The sequence below is a fragment of the Eptesicus fuscus genome, chromosome 12, assembly GCF_027574615.1.
Source record: "Eptesicus fuscus isolate TK198812 chromosome 12, DD_ASM_mEF_20220401, whole genome shotgun sequence".
NCBI lineage: Eukaryota > Metazoa > Chordata > Mammalia > Chiroptera > Vespertilionidae > Eptesicus > Eptesicus fuscus.
In genome coordinates, this window is record NC_072484.1 from 7,495,576 (window position 1) to 7,511,026 (window position 15,451).

The 15,451-nt window shown below is 44.1% G+C and overlaps 1 protein-coding gene across 5 annotated transcripts in view; it reads left to right on the top strand.

Annotated features, from left to right (window-relative positions):
* Positions 1 to 15,451, top strand: part of BCAS1 (brain enriched myelin associated protein 1) — a 60,003-nt gene that overhangs the window by 12,065 nt on the left and 32,487 nt on the right. For all 5 annotated transcript variants that reach the window (XM_054724153.1, XM_054724155.1, XM_054724156.1 and 2 more), the window contains exon 4: positions 15,208 to 15,363. In XM_054724153.1, coding sequence (XP_054580128.1) covers positions 15,208 to 15,363 — 156 coding nt within the window. The remainder of the gene's footprint in view (positions 1 to 15,207; positions 15,364 to 15,451) is intronic.

Here is a 15,451-nt window from a genome sequence, read left to right on the forward strand (position 1 = left end):
TGAACTAGCCATTCCCTGTTCCCCTTCAGTCTGTAAACGTGGGGATACGTAAGTACATAGGCCTGCAAAGATCTTTCACACACAAAAAGCAGCCTTCTGATTGCTCTGGTTTCTCATCTGGTCGCCAGCGGCACAATGTGTCTCTGGAGCCACACACACACACACACACACACACACACACACCAATTGTTCTAGAAGGGTCATGAGAGAACCCAGCCCTGAGAGAGTAGCAGGAAGAAAACTCCTCAATCAATGGCCTTCTGGGGGGAGTGGCACTTATGCATAAATGGCCGTCAGTGTATTGATTCAGAGCCCGCGGAGTGAATGATGCCTCGGGCTCAGCCATGTGGCTCTCCCTCCCCTCCCGCACGCGAGCCAAGAGGTGTGCCCAGCCCCTCGCCCCTAAAACCCACCGAGCTGTGAATTGGGAGAAAGATGCCACCATTTCATTCTGTGGGGAAACACAAATCTTCTGTTTCCATTCGACAGTCTGATTTTTGTGCCTCATAAAACTACATTCAGGGCAAAGCAGGATTCAAACAAGGCCAGGATTCATGAACAAACGCAGCATTTACTACGTAGGCCAAGAAAAGATAAATTCTATGCCTGGAAGGTTTCGCTGCACTGGGATTCCCACGAGCCAGCGTGTGGGCAAGGATAAGACTTCCTTTTTTAATTTTCCTCTCCTCTCAACCACTGAACCAGCGCTACGCATTGCAGATTCATCACACACACAAAATGACAATTTGACCTTTACTGCTTAAAACACACACACACACACACACACACACACACACACACACACACACTTTCTGTTGTCAGCCCGGCTTCCAGAAGTGTCTTAGTGTTGGGGGCAGGAGGAGGTCCCTCAAAAGTGGTGTCCAGCACAGATGCGTGAGATGGAAACAGGAATATTCCTTTCCTTTTCAACGTTTAATTGAATTCGGCACTTGTTATTTAAACACCAACCCTGTGCAAGGCATTTAGGAGATGAATCACCATCCTAGCCCTTCAGTGAGCATACAGTTCCGTAAGAGGCACCATTTTTTAAAGGAGAATTATGATCCTTGCATTGACCCGCAAGTTCGTTCTGACTACAGATATGAAGAGAGATCCTCAGTGGTCTGGCTTCCTCCTCCTCCTCTTTTCTGTCTTGAACCACTCCTTCCAGGTTTTGTCCTCCCAGAAAGTGCTCTTGTCACAGCCGCCGCCATGTGGCACCTCCCACCCTCAGGGCAGCTGCCAGCTCAGGTGTGTCTCGTCCTTGCCCTTCTGGACCTGCCTCTCACACCTGACACAATAGGCCCCTCCTGAAGCAGCGTCCGCACCTGCTTCCCGGGCCCTCCTGCCTGGCTGCTGTCCTTTAGCTCCTCGGCTGGATCCTGCCCTCTCACCTTGGCATCCCCCAGAGTTCAGCTCTTAGCTGTTTCCTCTCACTACCCTCACTTTCTTACAAATCACCCCCTGGTCCCAAGGATTTAAATATCAGTATCTGCTGACGAGTCCTACATTTCTCTCTCCAGCCTAGATCTACCCCTGAAATCCAGGCTGCACTATCCAGCTGCCTCTTCGAGTTGAATGCTCACTGCATCTCCATCTGAACGCTCACTGAGCATCTCAACCTCCATATGTCCACAACCACAACCACAGAGTGCCTACATGCTCAATGCACAGGCTTCCTCATCTCAGTGAACGGCGACTCCGTCCTGCCGCTGTCATTTAGGATTGGAATTATAGAATCAATACCTTTAGTAAAGTAGTCAATGCAAATAGAAACATTGCAGTCAAGGAGCCTAGGTTTCAACTCTGCCTCTGTCGCCCACTGGCTGTGTGACCTTGTGCAAGTTACTTAACCTCTCTGAGCCTCAGTTTCCTCATCTGTAAAATGGGGATAATAATAGTATCCAGCATGTGCTCACATGATTCACACTTGTGGAAATTAAATGTCATGTAAAATACTGAACATAGAGATATTGCATTTTGAAGAAAAAGTAGCTATTATTAGGATGTTGGTTTTTCTCCGTCTGTCACCCCACATTTTAGTCTTTGTATTCCTCCTTTCCATAGTCCTCAACCAGAACTCCAGAGGTAGCACAGTTGAATCTAATTTGAAAGCTACATAACCAAAGACATAAGTCCAAATGTAGGTTTTAAAAAGTGCAGGAGTGTGAAATTATTTTTAGAAACAATAGAATGTAAATGCCCATACCCATTATACCTGGTTTCTCAGTCTGCTGTTTAAGGGTGTCTACACCCTTCACTCTATATTTCCAAGTGTACTTTCCACTATTCCCTTAAACTTCTCCCGTCAGTATGGCCGGCCTTAACCTTGGCAGATGTCCACTGCTTCCCAGTTTCTCTGCCTGTATTTCTTTTTCTCTCTGTTCATCAAAAATTTCCTTCACTTGCCGAAACCGGTTTGGCTCAATGGATAGAGCGTCGGTCTGCGGACTGAAGGGTCCCAGGTTCGATTCCGGTCAAGGGCATGTACATTGGCTGTGGGCACATCTCTGGTAGGGGGTGTGCAGGAGGCAGCTGGTCGATGATTCTCTCTCATCGATGTTTCTAGCTCTCTATCCCTCTCCCTTCCTCTCTGTAAAAAATCAATAAAATATATATAAAAAAAAAAAATTTCCTTCACCTTCAACCCAAGTTCTGAAACTGACCGGATGCCCCCCTCCTGAGGGGCTTCTGGCAGCGGAACCCCTCTGCGTGTTTCACATGCTCTATCTTAAGTTAAATTCTGTGATAAAGTCATTTTGAAGGAATCATCTCATTAAAACACCAACTCCCCAGGGGATGTCTGTGTTTTCAGCATTTATGGAGAGGAAGAAATCAAAGCCTGAGAGAAACCAACTCACTTATTCAACCAAGTTTCACAGCTAAAGGAGAATTGGCCAACTCCATACTTACCATGTTCCACATTATGTTTTTACCAATTACTAGTATTTGAAACCTGTGCAATAAGGTTGCAAATAGGCAAAATGGAATACTGTTACTTTGAGGGAGTGCTATTCAAAAATGTTAGTAAATGGGAAATCATAAATACCAAGTTAATCTCAAATTAAAAATAATAATTAAAAAAAAGAATCACTTGAGTCCAACATTAGAAGGCCAAATGAATTATAATCTGTGTGTTTTGTTTGTTTGGTTTGGTTTGGTTTGGTTTGGTTTGGTTTGGTTTGTTTACCTCAGGGCCCCAAGGCCATCGCGGCTTAGTTAGTGAGGCCGTAAGAGCCCCAGAGGCAGGGTGCTGGAGCAGCTCAGGGTTGTCACAGCCCCGGGCCCAGTCCCTCTTCTCCAGTGTCCTCCGTGGACTGGCTAGGCTCACAGGGTCAGCCCTGTGGTTTCAGATGGCTGCCTTGGTTGCAAGTTGTCATCGTCACAATGTCCTATCAAATGAAAGGGGTTTCCTAAGACTTACCCAGGGGCTACATTGAGTCACATGTCTATGTTTAGAAAGGAGGCTTGGGAAATTTCTTCAGCGGAAAGCAGGCTCTGCCCTAGCCGGTTAGCCTGCAGACTGAAGGGTCCTGGGTTTGATTCCAGTCAAGGGCACATATCAGTTGTGGTTTGATCCCCGGCCCTGGTCAGGGTACATGTGGGAAGCAACCAATCGATGTGTCTCTCTCACATCGCTGTTTCTCTCTGTCTCTCCCCGTCCCTTCCACTCTCTCTAAAAATCAGTGGAATAATATCCTCAGGTGAGGATTAACCAAAGAAAAGAAAAGAAAGCAGGCTTTGCTGGTAAAGATGATGTACCACAGATAGAAGAAGATACATTTTTTCCTACCCAACTTTCTATCAGGAAGTCATGAAGTGTGTGGAACTATAGAGCTGCTGCAGCATCATTTATTCAATACACTATTGCACTAACTTTTACCTTGACTATGACCCACAGTAAGAATAGATTTTCACATCTTGACCAGAGATACATGTGCATACATGAAACAAACATGTACATACATCATAACACAAAATGATGCTATTCATACAGCACTAACACAGGCTGCTATTTCCTTTTTCTTTTTCACTTCGTCCGATGTCAGTTTTGAACCACGAAATTAGTTTCTAATCCACTAAGAGTCACAATCTAAAGTTTGCAAAACTCTATTCCACCGTAATCACTTTCTTTTCAGACATGGAGACAGTGGTCTTGCTGCCTGGCTGTTTCTCGTGCACTTGGGTGCTCCGTGCCCAGCACACTCAGCAGGCATCACGTGTCCCAGCTGCCTGACTAGGCTGAGGACGACGCCTACTTTACCACTCACTTTCCAGTGGGTGCTTGAATATATTATCGCAATCTCATTGTCAGCTCTGCCTAACGCTCCTTTAAATAGAACATGGTTTCAAAATATATGTCTGACATAGATGCGTTCGCTTAGGTAAACTAGGTAAAATCATATAAGTGTACCATTTATTTGGTATTTTTAACTCAGTCTTTAACCTGCCATGGTGTTCATCATGGTTGAAATATCAAGTGAAGGGTATGATGCAGAGTTGGCAAAATAAATTGTGAATTAACTGTCCCTTTCATGTTATCCAGTTTGATTCACTCCCTCCAGGGTTAGAACAAAGCCCTGAGGTATTGAGCGGTTACTAACTCACAGAGGGGTGAAGTCAGTTGCATAGAAGCACACAGCTAGAAAGCCTACATGCTTAGCCTCTGTGCCTGGAAGTTCAACAAGAGGGAACACTTTGAACCTTTTGAGACATCTAATATATGTATAAAATTTCTGGAAACATCAGTACAATAAAATCAACCTAGACCTAGGACTCCACCATCAGATAATTTTGGAAAATACTACTTGCTTTATACTACTGGTTCACAATGGACACCAGTCTACTAAAGGCTCTGAGAAGTCCTGCAGCAAGCCACTCACTTCACTTTGTTTAGCTGAGTGTTTCTCAAACTCAAATGTCCGTATAACTATTAGTTGTCTAGTCAGCCGGGCATGTCTTCCAAGGAACAGTTCTAAGAAATGCTGTTAGGCACGTAGACCAACGTTGGGAAATGGTATTATTTGACCTATAATGTGTTAAACAATATTTTAATTAATTGATAATATTTTAATTGACAATATTTTTAAATTAGGAGATCTCAAATACAATTCCACATTTCAGACATTTCTGGAAAATGGGAAATTTTGTGGGACGTGAGTTGTGACTCTCCCTTGAGATGGGGCATTCGCTCTCCTGTCACCCGAGTCCCCACCCCTCCATGGAATCCAAGCGGGCAGCCAGGGGCGGTGTCCCTTACTGCAACACTGCCTTGTCATTGTCTGTGTCAGTGGTCGGCAAACTGGGGCTCGTGAGCCACATGCGGCTCTTTGGCCCCTTGAGTGTGGCTCTTCCACAAAATACCACGTGCAGGCGCGCACGTACAGTGCGATTGAAACTTTGTGGCCCGTGCGCAGAAGTCGGTTTTCGGCTCTCAAAAGAAATTTCAATCATTGGACTGTTGATATTTGGCTCTGTTGACTAATGAGTTTGCCGACCACTGGTCTGTGGTAGAGTTGAGAGTAAATTAATATATTTACTTCCTTCACAGCACTTATCACAATTTGAAGCCACTTGAGGTGACCATCTGGTTAATAAACTGCAAATCCAGCCCGGAGTCCATCCGTTGACAGGTGTCAAACAATAAATAGGAGCCATGAATAATTTTATTTATTCATTCAACAAACATCTGAGTGCTTTCTCTGAGCCAGGAATGGTGTTAGGTTCTGGGGTGATAGAACCACATACCTCAGGGGAGCTTTCTTCCTATAAACAATAAACAAGAAAATTAGCAAACAAAACAAATCATTCCTGGATATGAAAAGGGCTATAAATGAAGTAATAGAGTTTTGGGATAGAAAGTGCCGGGGCTGACGGGCAGGCCCCGAGCGGCCGATGAACAGACTGCTCTCGCACACGTTTCTGTGAAAGAGGCTACGGCACCTCTTGGCTATCGCCGCCAAGTGGCCCTGTTCGCCTGCCTTCTTGGGTTTTTATTGTCACAACAGCTTGAGCTAGAATTAAGCTCTAGATACAATCAGCAGGGTAGGTATCCTTGAGGGAGCACATGCTTCTTCTACAAGGCCGGGTCTGAAAGACTAAACACAGAGATTCTGGCAAAACACCCCGGGGATCGGAATTACTTGGAAAAGTCAAGGCAGGAGCTGCTGCCTTCGGCAAGGTCCCCTCAGAGGCCCCGACCTTTCGGAGAATCCTCCGTACAGACCTTCCAACCAAGTCCCGTGCTTCCCCACAAGAAAGTCGGAGGCTGATCAGTAAAATTGGGTCAGGGAGGAGGGTGGTCTAATCAGGAAATTCAGGGGAAAGGATGTGATTTTTTCCCCTTTTCTGCACAATGCCAAGCCATTCTTAGTCTGCCGCCTAATTCTGCCAGCATTCACCAGTTCTCCCACTACGGGAAAGTGTCGGTTAAACAGATGGCAAGCAGGTTCTAGGCTTTGGGTTATTAGCTTTTGCATTTTGAAGTCATGTTTTAACAGATATTTTTCCTCTAATAAATGTGAAATGCCATTGTCAGAACCTGTTGGAACTAATCGTAGAACAGAAGAAGCTTCCACGAATCTCTTTGCCCAACATGACTTACCTCGGGATCACTGTCCACCCACTCTATGCCCACAGCAAATGTACGTTTCTGTTCCATCTCACACACAATGGACTTTGTTTGAGAGTGTGCCAACTCACATGTCCTTAGGAATGTCCCCAAAGTAATGACTGCTTCCAAAAATAAAAAATAAAAAAGGAAAAAAGAAAAGAAACAAGAAAGTAATATCTTATTGCATAGTTCTCTGCCCATATTTCACTTGCCATTGGAAATTCATTTCCTCCTCCAGTGGAGGAGTTGCTGGGAAAGTGGGAAACCCTTGTTTATAGGGAGCAAGCATGAATTGCTTTCTTTGATTGATTTTTCCCACTCTCCATCTATGACTACGATGAGCAACCAGTTTATTTAATCTCAGGATAGCATCCCTGCCTCAGTCAGTGCCGCAGATGAATGAGGCCCCTCCATGAAGGTGCTGGGTGCTAGACTTCAGCCAAGATTCGATGTGTAGTATCCTGAGGGTACGTCTACAGAGCATTATAACAGGTGTTGATCTGATGATGTGCAATAAAAAGCATCTTACTGGGTAACCGGTCCGGCCTAGCTTGATTCAGTTAGTGTAAGCAGATAAAATGAACACTATTGCCTCTCTTCTCCCAAAGAGAGAAGGAGCAATGGGTAAGGAGCAGATTTAGATCAGTGTCATTGCAGCTTAGATCCGCCTCATGGAAAACATTTCAGAAGGAAACAGAAATCTACCTTTCACGTTTCGATATTTTATGTTCTTTTTATTGCCCTCTAAAATGTCCAATAACTTCTTGTTGTTGTTGTTAATCCTCACCTGAGGATATTTTTCCCATTTCTTCTTAGAGACAGTGAAAGGGAGGAAGGGAGGGGGAGAGAAAGAAGGAGAGAGAGAGATACATAATATAATTGGTTGCCTTCTGCACGCACCCTGATCAGAGTTGGGGATCAAACCTGCAACTCAGGTACGTGCCCTGATGCTCGGGTCAATGCTTTAACAACTTAGTCACACCGTCCAGGGCAGAAATCTCTTAATCATCTACCTGGACCGCTGGGAGGCTTGTTTGAACCATGGCATTTGGGCAGTACCCAGTTTTAAAGTCCTAAAACACGCATGCTTTCTCAATGAGCAATTTGACATAGAGGGATTTATTGAGAAAAGGAGCAAATTTTCATGCACAAGACTTTTTTTAGTTCCAGCATTACAAGAGAAAAGCTGGAAAGATACAAAAGTTCCAATAGGACGGCTTTTATAATGATTACGGTACCACCCTTCCACTGGACATCAGAAACAAGGATGACATAGAAATAGAATCGTGGGCGTGTGAGGACAGTCATAATATAATGTTAATCAAGAAGGGCAGGTTCCACAATAGCATATGCAGAAGGATCCCTTTGGGGGAAGTGATGCCTGCCTGCCCGCTGGCCCACGTTTCATCCTTCCACCCAAAGGCGTGGAGAGTAAAAACTTGTAAATTGTTAGTAGTAGTTTCTTTCAGTAGGAGGATAAAGGGAGAATTTTATATTTTTCCTCTTTGTGCATCTATATTTTCTCTTTTTTAGAAAAGGAGAAAGCACTGCATACTGCCAATTAAAAACAAAACACTACAATCTAGATAACTTCCTGATTTCTCCACTAGGCTGCGCTGTGAGGCTTGAGGCATCCTGAGTTCAGTAGAAACCCAACAGCAGCTCCTAAGGTTACTTGATGCTTACAATCATTCCCACACTGAGCGGCCCTGAGCCTGCATGGCAAGTCCTTGCTCAGAAATCACGCTGACTTTTAAAGATACACTTAGAGTTCCTGTGCGGTCACCCCCAGTAGGAGACGGGAAGGAGAGATCTTGTAGTTGATGGGCAGTTTGGGGAGCCCTCTCATAACTGGCATTTCTTATGGTGGTGCTACTTGTGTTCATTCCCCTTTTTTACCCCAGGGTTGAAAGATGGGGATACAGTTTTATCCTTTGATGCAAATGGGGCAGGAATAGTGAGGGAAATAAAAATACAAAATTAGCTACAGTGATAGACCCTCCTTGGGTGAGTTTCAGATTTGTAGTAAAGCAAAGTAAAATAACAATATTAATTACTTAATACCAATCTGCTTAGGGAATTGTGATGTTCCACAGAACATTTTTTAGTAGACTTTGGGTTTGGAGTGAGTTCCTCCTTGTTTATTAATTTGCTTTCTTTTCAAGGCAAATTGGAAGAAGTAAATTTCACCTTCAAGAATTTGAAGCAATGCCATTTTTCTCCCTAAATCTGACAAAGGCTCTATGCAGGTGACGGTGCTCTCAGAAGGAGGAAAGTAAAGGCTTAGTGGTGGCCTGGAGACACCGTTGCCTAGCAAATCCTGCCCTTTGTGCTGTTGGGTCATCCAAGTAGGAGAGGAAACTGGGCTTTTCCTTTTATTTTAGGCAGCATGTGGCTCAAATTTCTAACAGATGGAGAGGAGCGGAGTAGTGGGTTTTTGTACCATTCAACATTTCTCAGACAAATTTCCCTGTGTTAAACGGTACGTTAGGCCCTGACTCTTGGTACAGAGGTATAACATGAAACCACTGAGGTACAATCAATGGGGAACTGTAGACGTTTATCACAAAATGTTCCAGACGAGCCGTTTTTTAGCCTTGATCGCCTTGCCTTCACTTATACTTTCACTTTGACACTGTCGACTTAGCTTAAAGGAGCCTGAAATCCAGTTGACAATTTACGGATGAAAGAAGGCACCAGAAGTTCCATATGGGTTTTATTACAGGCAATCAAATTATGATACAGCGGCATTATTTTTCAACATGACAAATTGTGATCACTTAACCAGTGTTCCTGTCTGATTGCTCTTTGAAGCCAACAGAAAGGGGGGAAATGCAGGCTTCAGCCACACGATGCAGCACAAGCTGACACCAGAGACACCTGTTGGCTTCAAAGAAGCTTCCAGACGTTGCCTGGAGAGCGTGTGTGCCTCTGCCTAAGATTTCTGTTTGCTGAGAATGATCTGGAGGCCTGATGAGAAGAGCAAAACCATGTTGGTAGTTAAGGACCAAGATCCTACAAACAACCCAATAGTTAAGGCACAGGCCACACACTGGTGGCCTTCGGTTGGGTCATCTTCCCAACCATGTGAAGCCTGGCCCGTGGGAGAGTTTTAAAAATTTGGAATTAGTGGCCCACATTTTGTGTTCATTGTAATTTTTAATGAAAATTAAGAAATTATAGAATGGTATCCTTGTCTACCAATACCACCCCAATAGACAATCAATGTTTGTATTTTTAAATGTATCCTTCTAGGGTTTCTTTGGGCATCCACAAGTAAATACAAGTGTAAGTTCTTTCTCCTTTTTATTTGCACAAAAGGTAATATAATATACACTGTTCTATTCTGTGCCCTTTTTCAGTTAGCGCTGCAGAACACTGATTTCTGCAGCTGTACCACTTGCTCATTTGCAAGACTTGCGAAGTTTTCTGTTGAATAGATGTACCATAATATATTTAACTAGGACTTTATTAATGACATTTGGCTGGTTTCCAAACATTCGCTATTGCCTCACTGCAAATCTCATATCTTGTTATTTCACACATGTGTGAATTGGGGTTTAGTATTAACTCTTAGAAGTGAAATTGCTGGTTAAAAGAACATATTATTTTCTTAAAATTTGGTTGATAATGTCCAAATGTTATCAGGACTGAATTAATTTACACTCCAGTCAGCATTGTCTGAATGAGTGCCTGGGTCTCACCCAAGCCTCCCAACTGAATGTTTCCAAACATTTGTTTGTTTTCACTTTCAATCTTCCTTTTCATAACTGATGGATTTTGAGTCAAAGTTACAAAAGCCTTTTTAATCCAAAATTATAAAATGTTTTCCATGTTTTCTTCTAGTATTTTTATTCCTTTGGATTTTACCCTATTATAGGGTTGAGTAATGACAGCAAGTTAATTTTTTTTTCAAGTGGCCACCCTGTTGTTCCTACATCATTTATTTAAAAGTCCTTCTTCACTTTGATAGATTTGAGATGTCAGCTTTATTATACACTAAATTCCCATATGTCTTTGGATAAAACGTATTGTATATGGATGATGACAAAAATGGGAAAAATACTAGTATATATAGCAGGGAAAAGGAATAGCGAAAAGGAATATGCAAATTGACCGTACCTTCGCTACACCCACAAGCCACGCCCACCAGGAAACTGTCACAGGGACGTTGGGGTGTGGCAGAGCCCAAGGCCAGGAAAGTAAAATAGGAAAATCCTTGGTGAGAAAATGATATTTAAGTAAACACCTGAAGGAAGGGAGATGATTGAGGCAATGCAGTGTGGTACTTTAAACAAGCTTTTTGGCCCTGGCCAGATAGCTCAGTTGGTTAGAGTGTCATCCCAATATGCCAATGTTGCAGGTTCAATCCCCCAGTCAGGGCACAGGAATCAACCAATGAATGCATAAATAAGTGCAACAACAAAGCAATTTCTCTCTCTCTCTCTCTCTCTCTCTCTTCTCTTTTTCTCTCTCTCTCTCTTTCTCTACAAATCAATAAAAGAGCTTTTTGCCTCTGAAATCACTTGGGTGTTGGGTCAAACCCCAGCTCCATTCTATGACCATAGGCAAGTTTGCATCAATTATTAATCAGTAAACATGAAATTACAAATACTACATACTTCATGGGATCATTCTAAGAATTAAATTTGATCTTTTTAACTAGCTTAGCATTGAGCCTAACCCATGAAGTTTGGTCATTTTTCTTATTGTCATGGACATTTGTCTTTCTCATTATACATTCCTGAAAAATTCATGGCTGCAAAATATTCCATTGTGTGGTCATAGGTAAATCTCAAGTGTTAATATCATGTGCTGCCTTATTTACCTGTTCCAGACTTTTTCATGGGTCTTCAGCCTTACTCTTCCATCACTGCCCTATAATGCTTTTTTTGGTATTTATTTTTTTGTTTAATCATTTTTTTAATTTTCACTTACAGTTGACCTACATTATTATATTAGCTTCAGTGTACACCTCAGTGACCAGACTTCATTACTTATTACCTAACTTAATAAGTGATCACCCCAATAAATCCTTCACCCATCCAGCACCACGCCTAGTTATTAGAATACTAGTGGCTCAGTGCATGAAATTCATGCACGGGGGGGGGGGGGGGGGTCCCTCAGCCCGGCCTGCACCCTCTCCAATCTGGGACCCCTCAGGGAATGTCTGACTGCCGGTTTAGGCCCTATCCCACAGGGATCCCCCTAATCACTTGCCTGAGATCCCTGCGGGATCGGGCCTAAACTGGCAGTCGGATATCCCTCTCGCAATCCAGACCGCTGGCTCCTAACTGCTCGCTTTCCTGCCTGCCTGATTGCCCCTAACCACTCTGCCTGCCTGCTTCATCACCCCTAACCACCTCTACCTTGGCCCCTGCCCCTGCGGCTTTGTCTGGAAGGACATCCGGAATAAAGTCCGGAAGGTAGTTCGGCTGTCCTGTCTAATTAGCATATTACGCTTTTATTATTATAGATTATTGTACTCTATAATGCTCCTTTAAAACTTTTTAACCTTGAAATTTTTGAAGATTCACATAGTTGGTGTTTGGCTGATGCAGAGCAGTTATTGTCTGAAAGCTTTGTGTTGCTGGACTGCCCCTTCAGTTGAGAGAATAGCTTTTTGCGAGGATTTTTTTTGGTCAGTGCCCACTGGTATTTTCAGGTAGCCAGTCTCTTTAATTCCAAGTCTAGAATGTATGAGGCCAAAAGGAAACCTGGGGATTCACCGCCCATGTTGTTCCTCAGGTCCCAGCTGGTCTGCTTCTCCTCTCCACCTTTCAGAAGCCTTTGTGTTTGTTTCCTATCTAAGGTCGAGAATTTTCCATTGTGGTGAATAGAAGGATGAGGGAAAGTAGGTATTCTTCATCTTCCTGGAAAAAGAATTCTATGTTCTTTGTTAAAAGGCAGTCTGAGAAGAAAAACAGTATTTCCAGAAAAGGGCTCAAGTTCAAGCTTAGTTTCAATTTGAAAAATAATAGAACTCTCCCTCAGAAAGAGGCCCCTGTAAGCAAACCACCTCCTTGCACTGAGCGCCTGGTCATCCCTCAGTTGCTGTCCAAGCCCTGAGATGTTGCTGCACCTAGGGTCAGGGGGGAAAGGACTCCCAGGGGAACACCTTCAGATGAAACTCCCAGGGCAGACAGGAAGGCTGGAGGGCTCCTCTCTTCCTGAGTTCTGTGGAGCTGCATCCCCCTGTCAGAGTCGCTTTCCTCGGTGAAGAAGTACTAAGTGTCCCCTCTCCCTTGCTCAAAGGAGACCCATCATGGCAAGTTTTCCCTGATAGTAACCTTGTTCATGTGACCCAACCTGGTCTGTCTAGACCCAACCTGGTCCATGCGGATCCAACCTGGTCCATGTGACCCAACCTGGTCCATGTGACCCAACCTGGTCCATGTGATTCAACCCGGTGTATGTGACCCAACCTGGTCTGTCTAGACCCAACCTGGTCCATGCGGATCCAACCTGGTCCATGTGACCCAACCTGGTCCATGTGATTCAACCCGGTGTATGTGACCCAACCTGGTCCGTGCAGATCACCTGACATTCTACCAATTTATTTCCTTTTCAGTTGATTTTGCTGTATTTCATGTTATTTCCAAGTAGTTCAATAAATGTTCCCTGTGTTTAGTCCTGGGAGCAGGATGACCGAGACCCAGATCCTTCCATTCCCTGTGAGCACTGGGGCCCAGCCCATGGTTCTGTGAGACCGGAGTGGCTCAGAGCAGCTGGCCCAGCCTAGGGGTCAGGGACCATCCAGAATAGATGCCTCCCCCACATCCCCACACACAGCCTCTTAAAGAAGTCTTTTCCTCGTCTTTAGTTTCTCCCTTGCAGTCCTCACTGCCTGAGTCATGTGTCACATTTACTGGTTTATTTGTTTTCTGGGGAGTGGGGGGGAGGGGGAATATAGGGGTCAAGGAATCAGCTTCCCTCACTTTACCCACCTCCAGGCCAAGCTCCCCACTCTGAGTTCACAGTCCCCAGGCTGTCCTTGATGTGTTCTATGTATCACTTGCCACCCCTGCCAATGAACCAAACAGCTTTTCAGACCCAAAGTCATACCTGGTGAAATCTTCCTTTTTTATGTGTGAGAATATGTATAAAGTTATAAAATGTGCACACTTCTTGACCCAGAAATTTCACTTCTGGGAATTTACTCAAAGGAAATGTATTGATACACACGATTGATTAAAACCACTGTTTATAACATCCTAGATGTAAAACAATAAATGCCCATCAATAAGGATATGAGACAGTAAATAATGTCACAACTGGACAATAGAACAGCAGCTGAGACATGAAGGATGATACAGATCTAAATGTATTGCAATGGAAAGGTGTTTGTGCTATTTTACTACGTAGGGAAAAAATGAGTTGATACAGGTAGCACCATCCCATTTATATAAAATTTATTTACATCCATTCACCTATTAAGTAGTCAAATGGTCCATATGTATTGAATGCCTGCTGTGGGCCTCCCTACCCTAGATATTAAAGAAACAGCAGTGAGCAAAGCCGATGTAACCCCTGTCTTTGTCAAGCTTCCAGTCTAGTGGGAATAGGAAGAAAGGGACAGATTCAGAGTAAATAAAGGAAAATCTTGTCATAGCTAAGACAGAAAAGGGCAAGGGACACTCTTAAGACAGTGGGGGTGGGGGGTAGAGATGACTTAGACTTGAAGGATGAACGAAAATCATGCACAGGCAGACAGAGAGGAAGAATGTTCCAGATAGAAAGCCTTGAGGTTGGAATTAGCTTCTGGTATGTTTGAGAAACTGTAAGAAAGGTGGCCAGAGAGAGTGGAGTGAAGGAGAGAGAGCCACCCAGAGGCTGGAGATGAGGACATAGACCAGACCATGTAAGACATGGGAGCCCCTGACTCCATGGGCCATAGGAAGCCTTTGGAGGGTAAGAAGGAGTGGGAGGCTGGGGTTTGCTGAGTCAGTAATGGATTGGAGGAGTCCAAGCTGACAGGGGCGGAGGGTGGTCACTGCAGGCACGGGGTGGAGAGATGGCCAGGGCTTGACCCAGGGTCATAGAAGTGGAGATGAGACAGGACAGAGTCAGAATGCATCCTACCCCCTGGCTGAGTTAGAGAGAAACTCAGTCCCTATATCACCTTCCTGGCACCAACAAACAACCAGATCCAGACAACACAATTATTATTTTAAAATACCAGTTCTTTTTTTAGTTGCGATGATTCACCATTGTGTGGATTGTGAGAACTCAGACATGTCTCTGGGGATCACTGGACTAGGAGACCACAAAGATGGAGACCATTGGCATCATACACAACCTCTTTGCAGAATTGGGAGAAAAGGGTTTTTGTTTGGAATGCAACGTGCACGGCTGTGTTTGTTACCCTCCAAACAATGCCCCTCCAACTAGCTGCAAATGCTGAATATGTTAGAAAGAGCGGAAGGGGGAGGAAGGGTGACTCTCATAAGCTCCTGATTGTTCAACACACCCGTGGGCAGATGAAGTATGGCTGGAATTAGGGGGCAAGGGAGAGAGGGGTGTGAAGCAAAAATATTACTTTGAGAGTCCGCATTCAACAAGTTGCAACTGTGAAAACGCTGTTTTGCTCCTAGGACATAGTTGAAGGCAAAGACAAGGGACAGGAAGTCACACCTGTGAGTTGCTCTCTCCCCCGGGACCCCGAAGAATTGGAGATTGCCAAGGAGGACCCCCAGACGACAGCTATCACTGAGGATAATAATTCCATCATGAGCTTCTTTAAAACACTGGTAAGTCGTTTCCTTCCTTTTCCCCTCAATTCTATTGCTCAAACGTTTTGTTATTCTAAGAATAATTCACATTTGCGTGTCATTGTTC